The sequence below is a fragment of the Cotesia typhae genome, unplaced genomic scaffold (genome assembly GCF_013202065.1).
Source record: "Cotesia typhae breed Kobodo isofemale line unplaced genomic scaffold, CoteBio_Ctyphae contig_83, whole genome shotgun sequence".
NCBI lineage: Eukaryota > Metazoa > Arthropoda > Insecta > Hymenoptera > Braconidae > Cotesia > Cotesia typhae.
The window spans coordinates 1,640,135-1,658,846 of record NW_027423769.1 but is presented as its reverse complement, the minus strand read 5'-3'; the positions used below and the strand labels follow the sequence as shown (position 1 = coordinate 1,658,846).

Here is an 18,712-nt window from a genome sequence, read left to right as displayed (position 1 = left end):
ATTGCAATAAAATGTTTCTTTATAATTCATTTGTTTAAAAAATGTCGGAAAATTTTTACCTTTCAATGTCAATATTGAAAATTTTCTAAATTTAGTCTGTCAATATTTGACTTTTTAAAAATTTTAAATAATTTATCAAGTTTAAAAATTAATAAATAAAATTATGATACTTAATCTTTATAAAAAATAAATTACAATAAAAAAAAATGCTTTAAAAATTTTTTTTCATAATAATTTAATTGATAATGCTGAAGTTAGCTGTCAGCTGTCAATTTTAAAAATTGTTATAACAAATCATCAATCCTCTAAATTAAGTTTTGAAGTTAGTCAAAGGTCGAAACTCGCAAAAAAGGGCCACGATTAATTATTGGTTAAAATTTTGGCGCGCTATTCAAATTTCTAATTATAATAAAAAAAGGTTTCTAAAATTTTCACTTGTAATTTTTAAAAATTGCACGTGTAGTTTTTTAGAATTTTTACCGATAAAATTTTTTTTTATTTTTTGGTAATATTAAAAAAATTTATCAAAATTTTTAGATGTCGGTTAACTTCATTTTAATTTTAATTTTTTATTATTTATAAATCTGCTACAGTTAAAATAGGACACAGGATAAATAAATGGAAAAAAATTTTTTTTTTTACATTTTAGCAATATATTATTTTTGCAGATTACATTATTATCAATCTGAATACTTGATATAATGCATAATTGAATATACACAATACATATTTATATTACACGACTCAATGCAAAGCATCAGAGAGTGCTCTAAGTTCGGGGAAAAAAAAAAAAAAAAAAAAAACTTTCTTTTTATAACGAAGAAATCAATTACTTATTTTCTTAGCTTACAATTTATTTTGTAGGCAAGCATTATCATACAAGGATCAATAGCTCTCTTAAAATTGTGCATTAATCCATAAAAATTTAATTTATATTTTTTACACAGCTAAATTTTAAATGATTGTAAATTATAAATGGCATTGATAATTATTTAGAACTTCGGGAAGTTTAATAAATTTTTACGCTGGAATGTAAGATGCACTAAAAGGAACATAATGGCTATTTTATCCTCATGATAATACTGAACAATATATATATTACAATTTACATGAATAAACCTTTAGAATTTTAACGTTAAATATTTAATACAGTGTATCGCTTTCACTAAAATTTTTTAATAATAATATATTTATGATGTACTTAAATACCGATTACTCGTATTGTCTGCCAACACTTTCCTGTGATTATAAAACTGTACAGGATTATTATATATTCATGCCCGATGATTCATATTAATTTCTAAAAGCCTCCGATTTTAAAAATAATAACGCAAACTTTAATAAGACCACGACGAATCATCTTTAATATATTTTTAATTATTATCTAAATGATATATATTTAACATTTATTTTATTTTATTAAATTAAATTAATGACGTGAGTCTCGAGGGTAGAACTCAGCGAGGGTACTCGCTGGAATACGTTTAAGCATTTCTTTCGGGAAGATACGCAATAGCTGCCAGCCAATATCGAGTGACTCGAAGACTGTTCGGTTTTCGTAATTTCCTTGAGAAATGAAATTCTTTTCAAACTTCGAGAGGAATTCAAGGTAAAGAAGATCGTCAGGTGTAAGAGCTTCCTCTCCTACGACAGCTTTCATAGCTTGGACATCTTTACCAATAGCATAACAAGCATACTGAAATAAAAAAATTTTTATTTAATTATTTTTATAATAATAATAAATAAAAATAAATAAAACTTACCAATTGGTTAGAAACATCAGAGTGATCTTTACGAGTCATTCCCTCGCCAATAGCCGACTTCATAAGACGAGAAAGTGAAGGTAATACGTTTACAGGTGGATAAATTTGCCTGTTATGTAATTGACGATCAACATAAATCTGTCCTTCGGTAATATACCCAGTAAGATCGGGAATAGGGTGAGTAATATCATCGTTAGGCATAGTAAGAATAGGAATCTGGGTAATAGATCCATTACGACCTTCTACACGACCAGCACGCTCGTAAATGGTGGCCAAATCGGTGTACATGTAACCGGGGAAACCACGACGTCCGGGTACTTCTTCACGAGCAGCAGATACTTCACGCAAAGCTTCTGCGTAAGATGACATGTCGGTCAGGATGACCAGTACGTGTTTTTCACACTGGTAGGCGAGGAATTCTGCCGCCGTAAGAGCAAGACGTGGTGTAATAATACGTTCAATTGTTGGATCGTTGGCCAAATTCAAGAACAGACACACGTTCTCCATAGAACCGTTCTCCTCGAAGTCCTGCTTGAAGAAACGAGCTGTTTCCATGTTTACTCCCATAGCTGCGAAGACAATGGCGAAGTTATCTTCGTGAGAATCTAATACTGACTTGCCCGGAGTTTTTACCAGACCGGCTTGGCGACAAATTTGTGCAGCAATCTATAAAAAAAAAAATATTTTTAATTTTATTTGTTATTATAAAAATAAATTTAATTTCAGTGACTTATAAATTATTTAAAAAATTGTTATTATTATTTTTATTTGTATGTGAGTGATTAAAAAATTTAATCAAATAATTTACTTCATTATGAGGAAGACCAGCAGCTGAGAAAATGGGAATCTTTTGTCCTCTGGCGATTGAATTCATAACATCAATAGCAGAAATACCAGTCTGTATCATTTCCTCAGGATAAATACGACTCCAAGGATTAATCGGCTGTCCTTCAATATCCAAGAAGTCTTCCGCAAGAATTGGAGGTCCCTTGTCAATCGGCTTTCCAGATCCGTTGAATACACGCCCCAGCATGTCCTCAGATACTGGAGTTCTGAGAATATCGCCAGTGAACTCACAGACGGTGTTCTTAGCGTCAATTCCAGATGTTCCTTCAAATACCTGGACCACAGCCTTGGAGCCAGACACCTCAAGGACTTTTCCCGAACGGACTGAGCCATCAGCAAGTCTCAGCTGAATAATTTCAGCGAACTTCGGGAACTTTACTTCGTCCAAGATTACCAGAGGACCGTTTACTCCCGAGACTGTTTTGTAAGCTGGAAAATAATTCATATAATTAATAATAATAATAATAATAATAATAAAAATTAAAAAAATTTTTTATAATATAAAATAATTAAAAAAAAAAAAAAAATATATATATATATATATATATATTGTATGCAAAAAAAGACTACGCCCGTTTTTAAAATTTTTATTTTTCATTCTAAAAATATTATTTTATAAAAAAAAATTTAATGACTCTCCAATATTAAATTAAATAAATATTACATCACAAATGTAATTTTAATCAAGCTATATTTCTTGAACTTGAATAATATTAATATATATAATTTAAAATATGTATCTTTACCACCATGATAGATCGTCATTAACAGTCACATGACTGCTAAACTCACCCAACTATAAATTAACTCACAATTTTGACATTTTGCGTATACTTACAATAAATTTACCTCTAAAAATACTTAGAGCATAATTAATAACACATAAATTGTCAATAATTATCCTAAATTCAGATAATTACTAGTAATCAGCTGACCCGACAGCAGATCGATCAACTACGCCCACTTGAGGAAGGTCTCATCTTTTTTTCCTCAAAATAAATAAAATATAAATACTTACTGAGTCTCGGTTGGGAAATAAAATCCCTGGACACCGCCAGGACATGTTCCTGGTGTGCTTGGCGACTTCCAATGCTTTTATTCATTGTAAAAACCAGCAATTACACTTATTCAAACAATCAAAATATTAATTGCTGGGATCAAGTACAACAGAACTCGTCAAACGCAGAAATTGATGTCTTGCTCTGTCTGCTGACTGCTACTGCCACCTCGCTGGCTGGCCTGGAGGGGGGAGTTTTTAGTTGTAAGAATAAATTTATGTGTTTATAAATGTAAACTATTAGTGCAAGTATTAGAGGACAGATGTGTGAATTACCTGGGAAGAAATTTGCGATTATTTTTGACAGCTCAGATGCTCGATTGTTAATGCTTGTGTTTTTTTTTAATTAGTCTTTCGAGTTGCGTCGTGATCATGGGACTGAATTTTGAGAGAGACAGCGAGTGGATGAAAAGAGAGGTTACTATAACGTTGACGTCACGTGCTTGAAGTTTTATACATGTCATTTGACTTATTTTGTGGTTTGTAAATAAGCGGGAAATTTTAAATGCAAGTATTAAAATATTTTTTATAAAATTTTATTATTATTATTAAAAATTTCATTAAAAAGTTTAAAATGTAAAAATTAATAAAAATTACAAGTGAAAATTTTTAGAAGCGTTTTTTTATTCTTATTAATTTGTTAAAAAAATTTTTTAATTGACAGCTGACCGCTAACTTCAGTATGGTGAAAAGTTTCCTAAAACAGCTGACAGGCAGCGCTGTGTTACTACTGAAGAAAGAAGAATGATATTAAATTTAATGACACTGAAGTTGACAGATATTAAAAATTATTTTAGAATTTTGTAGCAATTAAATTATTATTAAAATAAATTAATTAAAAAGTTTCACATGTGAAAATTAATGAAAATTTTTATAAGCATTTTTTTATTATAATTGATTTGTTATTAAAATTTTTAAAATTGACAGCTGACCGCTAAATTAAATGTCATAAAAGAAGAAATGAAGCCGCATAAAGATAAACTTTGACATTTAGGAATTAATTGCAAGAATAATTCACAAAAATTAAATTATTAATTTAATTTATTCAAAAAGAACGAAGAATAACTTTATAAATAAACAATTGGCAGGAAATAAAAAGTATAACACTTTCCAAAATCACATGAAATGTTTTACAATTTTGGTTAATTGTGTTATGTGCTTTGTGAGCATCACAATGTATATATATATATATATATAATAATTTAATAATATATATATTGTATGTATATAATTTAATATAATAATATATTTATTGCATTGCAGCCTATGCGCACACAAGAGTGTTATATTTCTATATCATACTTTTTTTTTGTTTTTATTACAATTTTATCATTTTTTTTTATTTTTTATTTTTTTACATATTTTAAAACTGATATTAGTTAAATTGAGAATATCTTAGTATAGGATAGGGTGGAATTGACGAAATTGGCGGCAAAAATTCCGTTTGATATGGTCAAACAATGTACAATTAACAGAGTTGTTTATGTTTATTTAAAAATACTTCTTATAAGGCTAACACTTAATAGTTTATATTTTATTTTTTTTTTCTATCCTATATTAAAATATTTTCAAATCAGCTGAGTCTTGTAAAATTTTTTTTTATCTATATAATATATATATAATAATATATTGTGTAAGTTATTTATGAAAAAGCTTTTAAAGTAAAACGCTTTATTGCTTTTTCATTAATATTTATGATTATTATATCGTTGATAAATTTACTTTAAGACAATTAGTTTTTTAATTAGCGTTTTACAAGATTCAACTATACGCTTTGACAATAATAATCCATTCTTCAATAATGATGATAATAATAATAAAGAAATAATTAATTAAATTAATAATAATGACAATATAAGTAGCAAATGTCGCATTACATCAATATTTCTTCTTTTAAAAAAAATGAATACCTTATAGAATAAAATATTTAAATTTCATATCTTCTCAACCATTTTGTTGTAAAAGTTTACAATACGTGTACACATAAAATACAATAAATTTAAATATATATTAATATGTCATATAAAAAAAAAACGCAACTAAATTTTGTAGGTACAAGGTAGAAAAAAATGTTAATTTGCTTAAAAACAGAAAAAAAAATGAGACCTTTGCTTTAAAGACTAGTCTTCGAACTTTGGAGTAATAAATACAGAAAATAAAGGGTGGAAAAAAAATGAAAGTGGTTTTAAATTAATCACATTATTTGAGTAGACAATAATCGCCATTAATTTTTTTTTTTTTTTTTTTTTAATACACTTTTAAATATTTTAAATAGTACAACCTTTGAAAAAATAGGCTTTAAATAAGCTAAGATTTTTATTGATATATGATAACAGCAAACCTGAATTATAATGTAAGTCTAAATAATGCATTTTTAACAGTGATAACACTGATTAGCATATAAAAAATATATTGGTATACACTCTTTTAATATTGCATTAGAGTTTTATAATTTTTTATTCATTTTAATTCGTGTTGTACTATATTTAATGCAGAAGTAATTATTTAATAAGATTCATATTTTTTAATTTTTTTTTTTTTTTCATTATGCACTCGGAAGTAATTTTTTTTATTTTTAAAACACTCGATTAATTTTTATCCAGTTCGTTCACACTTTTAAAAATAAATTTCATAAATAAATACTTGCTTATTGATTTTTTTTTATTTCAATTTTAATAAAAGAGAAAAACTATCCATTTATTGAGATTGATAATAAATTTTTTTTTTTTTTAATTAATTAATTAATTAAAGTGTACGCAATAGCAACACTTAATTTTGCGAAAAATTTATAACAGTATACAATAGTATTTTTTAAAATAAATTTTAATTCTTACGAACAAAATAATACGTCGAAAAATTTTATCCTTTTTTTTTTTTTTTTTTTTTTTTTTTTAAATATATTTATTACAATTAATAATAGTAATAATAATTATTAGTTTTTCTCAAGAATAAAACACTTATTTTAAAAGTTTAAATAACTGTCATACATATACATTACACATTAATTATTTATGATAAACATTGGTGTCAATAAATCCGAGATCACGAGAAATTAAAAAAATTATTACAATTATAATTATAATTATTGTTTTAAATCTGTTAGCACTCTTGGAATGCGACTGTTTTATATTTTATTTTCGGTGGTCAATTTGATATGTAACCAAAGTACCTTAAACTCAGTAAAACAAAAGAAAAATATAAACGTACAATAAATAATTAAAATAAAAAAAAAAAATTATAAACTAAAAGTCCAAAAGGGCTTGACTTTTTTAAATTATTAAATTGCCCTTTATAATCATCAGCCTGTTAAGTATTTTATTTAATATAATATAATTAAATTAAAAATAATAATTAACACTCTAGGAATGGAACAAAACGGAAAAAATAATTTTACAATGTCATACTTATAATTAATTTAAAAAAAAACACACAATACAATTAAATATTTGTACTTCAACTGACTAATCAAGATTTATCTTTTCATTCAATTATTAATTATTAAACATTTTTTTTTGTCTATAAATTTAAAAAATTAATGCACAGAAATAAATTTAAATATTAATATTTATGAAAAGTAATAATAATAATATGTATATAAATTGTTTGGCACTAAAGAATTTAATTATTTAAATATAAATATTAAAGATTGTAAATAAAAAATAAAAGTAATTAATAAGCTAAAAAATAAAATGATTAATGATTATAAAAAATTACACTTTTTTTTTTTTTTTTTTTTTTTTACGAAATATAAATCCGCAAATTAGTTGCCTCGAAATACCAAATATAAATATATATATTTTTTTATTAATTATAAATGGAATGTAATTTAAACCACACAAAATATATATTTATTAATATATATATCGCATTCTCTAATAACTAATATTTTTTTTTTCATACTTTTATTTTATTTATTTTTTTTTTTATTTTTGTTTATACTTTTATTACTATTTATAATAAAAAAGACACTGTATATTGTGTCATAAAAGCTAGCTTAATTATTGAGTATTAAAAGGAACAAAAATAAAATGAACAAAAAATAATAATAATAATAAGTTTCCTTAATTTTAGTAACAAATCAATTGGTAACGATTAACTATAAAATTATCATTAATTAATACGAACAATATTTCAATAAAAGCAAAACATAAAATAAAAAAATCCAAGCTACACGGAAAAAATAAGATGACATTGGATATTATATTAGATTATACTCATTATAATCTGGATTATACCAGCTACTATCTGAAAAATTTTTTTTCACTCCGTATAATCTAAGATAATATCCAGTATAATCTTATTTTTACCGTGTAATTTATTTTAAATAAGATTTTTAAATAGCAAATTTAAAATAAATTAACTTAAATGTATAAATTAATAAGAGTTAACTTTTGCATTTAATTTGGCAGATGAAGAAATAATTTTCTAACATTTTAAACGCACTCTTAAATAGTATAGCAAAACAGCCAATGGAACACAATGCTTTATGCATAAATTTATAAATATAATAATAATAATAATTGGAAATGAAAACTCACGTATACATACATTGAATGATTAAGATAAAATACTGATTTGAATTAACTATCAATGCTTTGTATGAAATATATTCATTTTTTTTTTTTTAGTATGTAATAATCTTAAATTAAATAATTCGTCTCTTATTAATTATTAATTAATATCTGTATATATAAATATAAATCAAAGAAGCAATATCATTAAAAAAAATAAAATGAGTGATTTTAATTCAATTGCACAAGCCGATAAATTTAATCAGCTATTTTTACATTGACAATAGTTGCTTTTTATCCACGGGAATAATTAATAATTCCTCTTTGTTCTTTTATTTCTTCTTTCACATTTTATTTTATTTCCCTCTTTATTTTATTTTTAATATATAATATATATCTTGTGGTTAAATTGAATCACTAAAAAACTTCCTAAAATTTCTTTTTAATAGCATAGTCAATAAAACTCAGTGTTGCTAGGAAGACTATGAATCGTGAGCTATAATTTCTTCAGCTTTCGTGTTTTTTATTTAATATTGCTCCTACTTACGATTGTATAGTGTGTGTGTGTGTTTCAAACATGTAAATAAAAAAATAGTGTAAAATGGCTCTTGAATAATAATAATAATAATAATAATAATAATAATAATAATAATAATAATGATAGTAGTAAAAAAAAAAAAAAAAAAATTCTATTGTAATTTGTCCTTTCACAAGTGAAAATGACCAATGGCGAGTTGGTAAATGAAGTAATAAATCTTACAATAATTAATAACTTATAAGCAATTGTTTGATCTTGGTTTTGTCTTTCTCGAAGCTCTGATTATGATATTAATATCGATGACAAAGTGTTTAATTATTTAATAAATATATTCCGACATTATGTTTGTTGCTTGTTCATATTAATAATAATAATATTAATATTAATAATAACTTTGTCGTTAAAACATTTTCTTTAAAACGTTTTTTTTCAAGTATATTACTTTAACAGTAAGCAGAAATCTATTACATAGAGTGTGAAGAGATATAATTCTATATAATTAGGATAATAAGACTTTTGAGATTGTAAAAATCATCAAAAAATCTATCACAATTACCATTTACGTAACAAGTAATTCACATTTTTTTTTTCGTTTTAATATTTAATTTTTTTTTTAGTTTTTACCTTTTTTTTTGTATTCTTATATATTTAAAATTTTTATTAATTATTCATTTACCTCTTTTATTTATTTTTTTTCTTTTAAATATTATTGTTGTAATTCAAACATCAAGGCAAATAAGGGGTGAATTTCAACAGTGGCCTAAATTAGCCAAGTAGTCTTCCACAGATAAAAATATGTAAATAGAGTAAATCTATACTAAAATATTCCAGTATATATAAGGTGAGCGTAATATAATAATAATAATTTTTTGAGGTAAAAGACCCTCTCGATTTATATTTTGTTTTTTTTTTTTTTTAAATGGTCATTTCTCATTAGTTTAAACAATGAGTTTCTTCTTTATTATTTTTTTATTAATCATCTTCCTTCTGACGCTTTCTTTATAAGTAATATCAAATAAAATGATCTTTTAATTTTATTATTTTTTAGCGTACCGTTGGAGGCTGTTGATGGGCTGCGTGTGTCGTTGTGCAAATCGGACAACACACCTTGTCTTTCTTCCTATATTATCAATTATTTAATTTAATTTAATTTATTTATTTATTTAATTTTAATTTTTTTTTTTTTTTTTTTTTTTTTTTTCAATGACTATTAATGTTATAATGATCTCTTACAGCGAGATAACATCAGCGTTAACTTAGATTTTCATCAAAATTCTAATTAATATTTACCTAGCAACAACATCAGAGACTCTTTAAGGACACAACTTATCCTGACGATACTATTATCACAGGCATTATTCTTTATAACTTTGCTAACCACGACTACTTAAACATTTTCAGAAGTTTTATATTTTAATTACTTATCAATTATTATTTTTTATGTTATTTTATTTTTATTATTTTTTTTTTATTTTCATTTTAAGTTTCTTCGCATCCGTAGTGTATATAAAAATTAAATTTCTACAAATATGATGAACATTAAATGAGTAATAGGCTTTATTAGTTACGCGTTATAAATACTTGTAATAAATAATTATTTAAATAAATTTTTAAAGCCCAGAAGATTTTAAAAACGCCTAACAACGCTATCGCTTAGACATAATATATCATATTAAAATGATAAAAAGTCTAAAATATTATTATTATAATAATTTAAAATATATATTACCGATTTGAAATATTTTAATTAAAAAGTTTAATATCTTTAATGTCGTTGATATTTTTTTTTTTTTTTTACTTGTCCCATTTAACTCAGCTATTTAAAATTGTAAATATGGTAATATTAAATATATATAATATATAATATATTATTTAATCTTCAAGCTTAAATACACGACACACGAATGCAGCTACTTAACATTTGGTATGGCAAGAAAGTTTAATTAGTACTATTAAATATCAAGTGTTTTATTTTTATTATTTTTTTTTGTTATTTTCATTTTTCGATAAATATATAAGACAACTACACAACAAATGGGCAATAATAATATGCCTGACTATTTAAATCTGCCTTTTTTAGATTTTTAATTTTTTTTATTTATTTATTTATTATTTTTAGGATTTTAGAAATTTTTTTTTTTTTTTTTTTTTCACGACTCGAACCAATTGGTAAGGCTGATTATGTAAACAACCCCAAAAAATATTTATATTTCTATATATGTATCATTTTCTCATTATTAAAGTACGCAATCGGTTTCTTATTTTTTTTTTTAATGTTTACTCACATTCTCATAAATAATTATTAATTATTAATTGTACATATATACATAGAAGATGTTTAGCAAACCGTATATTTAACGATAAAGTATCGTCCCCTATTTAAAATGATATATTCATTCAAGAATCTCTTTACGATAAATCAATTCAACTATGGTCCTTGTAAAAAATACGAAGAACACTTATTATAGTGATTTATTTATTTTATTATCAATAAACCCGACAAACATTTTTTTTTTAATTTTTTTAAATTTTATTATTGATTTTTTGAATTAATTTTACGCGAGATGAACCGTCTAGCACCACGAACTGATTAATTTACACACTTAACAATAAAAATTACATAAATATACTGAAATATGTATAAATACATAATTTTCATTTTAAAATGTAAATCATATTTAATCCTGAGTAAATATTTTAATAATAAAGTATCTTATTTAATTAAATAGCAATCACTCTAATTATTATTATTATTATTATTATTATTATTATTATTATTATTATTATTATTATTATCTCGCAAGCTTAAAATTTAATAAAACTTTCACACAAAAAAAAGCAATCACTCTTATCTCGTATTACTTAAAATATTAATTAATACATATTATTTATCGATGATTATTAATTAAAATCCGCGTTGGTTAACAAATAAATAATAATTTTACTATCATACATCGACGTCCCAACGGTAACCAGAAAAACAAACATTAAATGGAAGTCCTTTAAATTTATTTAATTTTAATTTTATAATTTTTATATTAAATAATCATCGAGAAATAAATGGCTAATTTTTTTAAACCTTAAAAGTTAACTTTAATGGTTAATTTACACGAGGAGAGGGTAATTTCGAGCATTTTGTTAAAAATTTGAGCACAACTGATAAGACAGTATATATTAATATTTTTTAAAATATATATATAATATATATATATATATATATGGACCACTGAGAGGTAAAATGAGCTGTATATATAATATAATAAGGAAATTTAATAGCTGTTAGTTGACTTTATCTCCCAGTGGTCTGTAAAAGTAAATAATAGTGCTCGAAAGTAGGACTAGATTACTTTGATTTGTGATTTATAATTCTTAAAATACTGACATGTCAAAAAATGATGTTCAACGACCAATTTTTTGACAAAAAGGCCATTGTTAAATTGCTTTCTCAGCTAATAGAAGCAAACCGCTTAATAATACTTCCTAGATACGGTTAATAATGCACCCAGGCATAATTTATTCGCGATTTGCTTACAGCCAGATGCTCCTACGGTACACTGTATTTATTTATTTTACTTTTTTTTTATTTTTATTATTTGGCAGTTAACCAAATGCAATTCTCTAAATAAACCTATTTATACTGTGTTTGGTCGAAAATGTATATCTATTAAAACCTCGCACCTCCGCTCCTACTTCTCTCTTTTCTCTTTATTTAATGTATTTATTTATTTTTTTTTTTTTTCTTTTATTAAAAACTATTTTGTCAGCATACGATTAAACGTTTATGATTTAAACCGTAATCTCATTCTCATTACTGTTGTTTACTTTCATAAAAATAGGGACGCATATTTTTAAAAACTATTAAAGCCGCATTATTGAATTTCTCATGATATTTAACACACATATTTTTTAAAATAAACTATTGCTTGGATAGGCCAGACAAATATCAACTGGCAATAAGCCCAGGTCATTACTGTTGTTTACCTTTCGTTGAGAGTACTGCAGTCCCAATAGGAGTACTGCTAATTGGAGGAAGCTGCGATGTTATTATTGTTGCTGTTGATGTTATTGTTGACTTGGATCTTGTTATTGTTATTATTGTTGTTGTTATTACTGGTCTCACACCTCACAATAAATAGAGGCTGTTTAACAGGAGGACGTAGCTTTGTTCCACCTCATAATATGTAGAGTGTGTTTAACACGAGGACGTGGTGATTATTTTTGGCCAACGTTACTATGTAACCTTCGGAAGTTATTTTAAGGCCGCAACATCTTGATACCTGTAGTTATTTTTTATCATTAAAATACTATTTAAATTACCACTAACTCTAGCTCTCTAAATATTGTAGAAATTTAATTATTGCCAACTATCTCAATTGTAATCGGTAAATCATTCCCCAGACTGAGACGACAGTTCATAAAATACTGAATTTATATGAAAATTAATTCAGCAGATATATTATTATTTCAATAATTTTTTTTAACAAATAAAACATGGCAAAAAAAATTATAAAAAAAAAATTGACATGTAGAAATTTTAAAAAATTAAAAATCCAATTTTTTTGTCCAAATTTATTTGTTAAAAAAATTAATAAATGTTAAAGTGACTGCTAACTACAGTCATAAATTTACTGTTTATTTAAGAAAATATATTTACTATAAATTTATTGCTCTTACCTTTACATAAGGGCACTCAAACTCGGAAATTAGAGAACCGTCTCGAGAAAATACGGCGACATGAAAACGATTGCCATGGGAATCACCAATGAGGACATCTCCAGCGTCGCTGATGTCTATCCCATTCGGGAAATTTGTTATATTCTCACAGCCAATGCGACGCAAGAACTGGCCATCCTCGTTGAATACTACTACACAGTGTCCTTTGAAATCGCAAACGAAGAATTCTTTACCTTTAAAAAAAATAAACATTTTTATAAATTTATTTATAAAAGTTAATCAATACTTGATATAAAAAAATTGATTTAATAAATTACCACTTATAGCGATATCGCTAGGTTCTCTCATGTAATCACTGCAGTCAAACCAGCTCAAAAGATTCCCCGTATCGCTTATTACGAACACAGTAGGTGACACACTGTCGACAGCAACTATGTGCCCTTGACTTGTGACAGCAAGACCCGCCACAATATCGATGTACCGAATAGCAATTTTTTTAATAAAATGTCCGTTCTTAGTGAATATCTGCATTCTGGATCGTTCATTACCGCGATCGCAGACTACGAATTTACCGCAATTACGCATCACTGCTACTTTTCTTGGGTACCACAGTTGTCCTTCTTCTTTGCCAGGGATACCGAACTGAGATTTAAATTGACCCGTTTTGTCGAATATCTATAGATAAAAAAAAAAAAATAAAAAATAATAATAATAATAATAATATTAATAATCTATATTATTAAGAGAATATTTTAAAAATAAAATTTTGATGAATTCAACCATAATTTTTTTTTTTTAAATTAATGATAATAATAACCTGAATTCTGTGATTATTTGTATCAGCAACAATAATATCTTCATCAGTACCAAGACAAAAACCATGCGGCGAATTGAATTGTCCTTTGCTTGGACCCAATTGACCGAATTTGGATCGAATTTGCATTGGGGTTTGTTTTGAGTTAGTAGCTCGTGGATGATTATTGTAACTCCCAGCGCCGCTACCAGTGACACTGTTATCCACCCCTGACATGTTGTGCATCGATTCACTTTTAAGGTCATCTGAAATTAAATCGTGTAAATAATATTATGTTCAACATATTCTATAAACTCCGTCAAAGAGAAAAGCTTTAAATTAATTCACCAGCTGGTCTATTAATTTAAGTGATGAGTAAGAATCATCACTCATAGTTAACAGCAACACCAATGAATTAAAATTCAAATTATAAAACACAAGGCTAAGGATACTTACCAGGTCCTTGGGACAAAATGGGCGAGGTTGAGTTAGATAGAGACTGATAGCCGCTGTTAAGAAGAGTATTAGCGCTTAATGATCCAAGACTCTGTGATTCATTCATCACTGGCGATTGAACGCGACCTAAAACAAGACCTCCCCCGCCGTTGAGCGTCGGATTTCCTAAATCTTAAACAAAATCAATTAACCTGTCAGTTTTTTTAATACTTAAAAATAAAAAAAAAAAATTTAATTAATAGATAAGGATAGTCACCTTGATTAGCCATAGAATTACTTCTGAGAGCTTCGAGCTTAGCCAAAGCCTGCAAGTTATTGATTGCATGGCTGGTGGAATTAACAGGAAACTCGCCGGCGAGTAAATCGGCCAGCGTAAAGGACGGAATCGGACTTGGATTCGCGCTCGGTGCAACCACACTCGTATCATTCCGATCTACTGTTTCAGCCAAGCTTGCTAGCTGCTGAAGATTATACTCTTGGATGCTTGTAAATCCGTGCATGGAAGGACCTGGAAGAAGAGAAACGGCTGGTGGAGGTGCCGGTACATTTTGAGGACTTGATGTGGGTGGAGGAATGATGAAAGAAGTATCACCTTCGAAGGAAGATTGCATTGAAGTGGGCAAAGATATCGACGAGTTGGTGCTTATAGAATTAGGACAGGGAATAGAGACCAACTGCTGCTGCTGTTGCTGCTGTTGTTGTTGCTGTTGCTGCTGCTGAGCAGTAGCCATTGAAGTGATTATCTCCGGCGAAGGTTTCGGAGGCGTACTCTCAGTTTTAAATTTACCAAAGGACTCCTTAGCGACTTTCTCAAAGTGATCAAAGTCTGTTTGGAACTCGATTGAATATTTAATGTTTGACTTGGGTGTGTTGTTTATTAAATTCATCAACTGAGTGGCTACTGTTCGCTTCAGAGCTAAAATTTCAGTAGAGTCTCCGTGCTCGAGAAGTCTTGCTGTAAAGCGGCGTGCGTCTTCTATTTTTTCTGCGCTCTTCTCGACGCTAAAATAAATAAAAAAAATAATTGTTTCAAATAAAAATAATAAAGTAATTTTTTTTTTAGTCTAGAATAAAATTGATTAATTTTTTTACTTGTGGAAAGTATCCATGACTTCAAGCTCACGCTCGGAATGTAATTTCTCGAGATCATTCAAAGCAGTATCGCGGCATTTTTCTAAAATAGCTTTGTAACTTTGAAACGTTTCAATAATAAGGTCTTTGGCCTGATCATGCTGGGCCTGAAGTTCACTCAAAGAATTTTCAAGGTGTGAAGAAGTACTGTCACATTCAATTATTTTATTTTTACTCTCAGACATCAAATTTTCTAGCTCTTCTATCTGGCTACTCTCCGCGTCGCTGAGTCTTTCGTACTGATGTTCGGGTGTTTTGTGCTCGACCAGTAGACACTCGTTGCAAATAGGCTCCTAAGAAACAAACAAATATCAAATATTGTTATTATTATTTTAAAATAAAAAACTAAAAAAAAAAAAAAAAAAAAAATTTTTTTTTTTTAATTAATTAAAATAATTGGTAATAATTTACAAGTGGGATCAATCCTATTTTGGGTCATAATTAGGTGAAAAATTAACATTGAAAAATTTTTTTGGATAAAATTTCTATTTTATCTTTTTTGACATATTTTTTTTTTAAAAATATATAAAAAAAATGAAAAATTTATCAATTTGATAAGAAAAAAAAAAATTTTTTTTTCTATGGCCAAAAATAAAATTTAAAAAATGAGATTGACCTAACTTGTAAATAATTATTTAAAAAAACTTACTTGACACGTGTAACAATAAAATTTGATATTCTCAGCAGGATGAAGATCACAAAAAATAGGTTTATGAATTGGAACAGTCTTATTAGATCTTTTGAGATCCTCAAAAGCGATAACTTTGTGGCTCTCGAAACATCTCATAAATTGATGAGCAGTGTTACAATTGGGACACAAGAAATTGGCACAATCAGAGCAGCGTGCCACGGCACTTTCTTTGGCCTTGCAAGAGGTGCATAGAACTGTCATATTTTCAATCGCCGACATGTCCAAAATATTGGTGAGAACATAGTCGCAGGGTAAGGAGGCAGCTCCGCGAGCTCCTACAGCCGTCCGCTGTCCACAAATCGGACAGTTGATCCCAGAGCTCTTGTTTTCGTCCTCCTCGAGCAGCTTGTCCAGACAAGCCTCGCAGAAGACGTGGAGACACGAGAGCAGCCTGGGACTCGTCAGCTTGCCCTCGCACAGAGCACAATCCTCGCCACCGCTGCCGTTCCCGTTGATTCCGTTGGCCCTTGGGCTCTCCTCCAGAGCTTCCCCGTCGCCGGTGTTCCCGACAGTTCCGTCGCTGCCTGCAGCGTCGCTGTTCCACTCGACCAGGGGGAGATCTTCTTCTTCTTTATGCATCGTCGTCACGACAACCGGGGCGCTCGCAGCTGGCACGGCAATCGTCGTCGATGCCATTCTGCTTCTCTCTTTTTTCCTTTAATTAAAACTCTTTACTCAGTACCTTATTTTTTTTTTTTTTTTTTTTAAATATTTAACCAGTTATTAACTAGGAACTAAATCTGTCCTTCAACGTATCACTGTCAACCTCACCAGGAACGAAGCTAATCTTAAATCTTTAGTCGTTTGTCTTTTATTTAATTTTTTTACTTATATTATTATTATTATAATTATTACAATTAATATTTAAATTATTATAATTATTATTATCTTCTTTCAGCTTTAAAACTTTTATTTTACTATCACTAATTCAAGAGCAGACTTTAATAACGAATAGAACGATCGTTACAATTCTTGGATAAAATACTATTCCAACAAATACGCCATGATCGATATATACATCTATATATATGTACCTTCTACATACATATATATATATATATATATATATATATATATATATATATATATCCATATATACATAAATGCAGAAAAGACAAAACACTTCTCGTACGATTTTAATATAAGGAAGATATGATTGACTTGAACGAGACCGCGATTTTTTTTATTGATCGCGACGCGCATTTGATGCCCACTAAAATTTCCAATTAATTAATTATTTAATAATTTATAATATTAAATTTTTTAAACACAAATTTTGTAAATTTTTAGTTAAAAATTATAAAATATAAATCTATAAATATAAATACTTTTATATAAAATGATAATAATAACCACACAAATTCGGACTCGTAGTGAGCCTACGAGTTACAGCTCGTTACGTCGATTGTATTCATCCCCTCGTACTTATTTTTTCTCTCTACCGACCTGAGCTCCTGGCTACAACCAATCGCGCGCGATATAGCTTAAGTTGAGTGTTAGTTTGCGATCAACATTTGTTTTTTTTTCCTGCTTTTATCAATACATGTAATCGTTATCGCTTGTACGAATAATTGTTTTTTTTTTTTCATTCCGCTTTTCCATAAATATATATCTATAAAATTAATTAATAAATAAAATATTAACACAATAAATTAATGAAAATAATTACCTATTTAGATAAAGATATAATATACGTAATATAAATAGCACTTTTAATTAAAGCTTTCTTTATATATTTTTTTGAATTAACAAACCAGCTGTGTACTAATTTTACTCGATCATACACGTACACATAACCCACATGACGATGATGCGCAAAATGATACCGAGTGTTACGATTACATCGAATGAATTTTTGTTAGATTGTTATGTTGTATAATTATAAAATATATTATATCAACGCCACACATCAATCAGCTAGCTAGCTCAAGCTGCTGCTGAAGACTGCGCACTTGAGAGCACTCGGTACACGGCTGTTAATTTTTTTAAGTCACCGTTTTGAACTCCCTTGTTTTTTAGCCGCCAATTTTAACTATTTTTATAACACGTGTGGCGGCAAAAACTTAACCTGTAATTAATTTAAATTAATTACCCGATTTACTTTAATATTTATAACTTTTCGCAATTATTATTTAATTTAAATAGTTAAAAAAATAATTTATTAAAAAAATTTTGGCACCGCATGCGCGAACAAAAAATGGTGGTTTTGCGCAACTGCCACAACTGCAATTGTCGCTAGCGTCGTTACTTTA

General features: G+C 27.3%; 2 protein-coding genes and 1 long non-coding RNA gene across 3 annotated transcripts; 1 reads left to right on the top strand and 2 right to left on the bottom strand.

Moving 5' to 3' along the window:
• Window positions 1–1,356: 1,356 nt before the first annotated feature.
• Window positions 1,357–4,078, bottom strand: Vha55 (V-type proton ATPase subunit Vha55). The gene is made up of 5 exons (XM_074252092.1): window positions 3,943–4,078; window positions 3,628–3,848; window positions 2,572–3,038; window positions 1,764–2,429; window positions 1,357–1,696 (listed from the first exon to the last, which is right to left on the bottom strand). The coding sequence occupies exons 2-5, from the start codon at window positions 3,710–3,712 to the stop codon at window positions 1,430–1,432; spliced, it is 1,485 nt and encodes a 494-aa protein (XP_074108193.1). The 5' UTR covers window positions 3,713–3,848; window positions 3,943–4,078; the 3' UTR covers window positions 1,357–1,429.
• On the top strand, window positions 4,033–5,413 carry LOC141533298 (uncharacterized). The gene is made up of 2 exons (XR_012480237.1): window positions 4,033–4,173; window positions 4,331–5,413. It is a non-coding gene; the product is annotated as an uncharacterized LOC141533298 (long non-coding RNA).
• Window positions 5,414–10,836: 5,423 nt separating this feature from the next.
• LOC141533294 (B-box type zinc finger protein ncl-1) lies at window positions 10,837–18,695 on the bottom strand. The gene is made up of 9 exons (XM_074252088.1): window positions 18,130–18,695; window positions 16,419–17,115; window positions 15,731–16,062; window positions 14,895–15,640; window positions 14,639–14,809; window positions 14,207–14,448; window positions 13,707–14,064; window positions 13,390–13,622; window positions 10,837–12,992 (listed from the first exon to the last, which is right to left on the bottom strand). Exons 2-9 carry the CDS (start codon window positions 17,094–17,096, stop codon window positions 12,888–12,890), a joined length of 2,865 nt encoding a protein of 954 aa, XP_074108189.1. The 5' UTR covers window positions 17,097–17,115; window positions 18,130–18,695; the 3' UTR covers window positions 10,837–12,887.
• Window positions 18,696–18,712: the final 17 nt, after the last annotated feature.

Excerpts from the sequence above, each read along its gene's own strand:
- LOC141533294 (XM_074252088.1), bottom strand. The coding sequence starts at position 17,096 with ATGGCATCGACGACGATTGCCGTGCCAGCTGCGAGCGCCCCGGTTGTC. Across the intron at positions 16,063-16,418 it reads TTTATTGTTACACGTGTCAA|GAGCCTATTTGCAACGAGTG; the intron begins GTAAGTTTTTTT and ends TTTGTTTCTTAG. Across the intron at positions 14,810-14,894 it reads TAATTCTATGGCTAATCAAG|ATTTAGGAAATCCGACGCTC; the intron begins GTGACTATCCTT and ends ATTTTGTTTAAG.
- Vha55 (XM_074252092.1), bottom strand. The coding sequence starts at position 3,712 with ATGAATAAAAGCATTGGAAGTCGCCAAGCACACCAGGAACATGTCCTG. Across the intron at positions 2,430-2,571 it reads CTGGTCTTCCTCATAATGAA|ATTGCTGCACAAATTTGTCG; the intron begins GTAAATTATTTG and ends TTTTTTTTATAG. Across the intron at positions 1,697-1,763 it reads CTGATGTTTCTAACCAATTG|TATGCTTGTTATGCTATTGG; the intron begins GTAAGTTTTATT and ends TTTTTATTTCAG.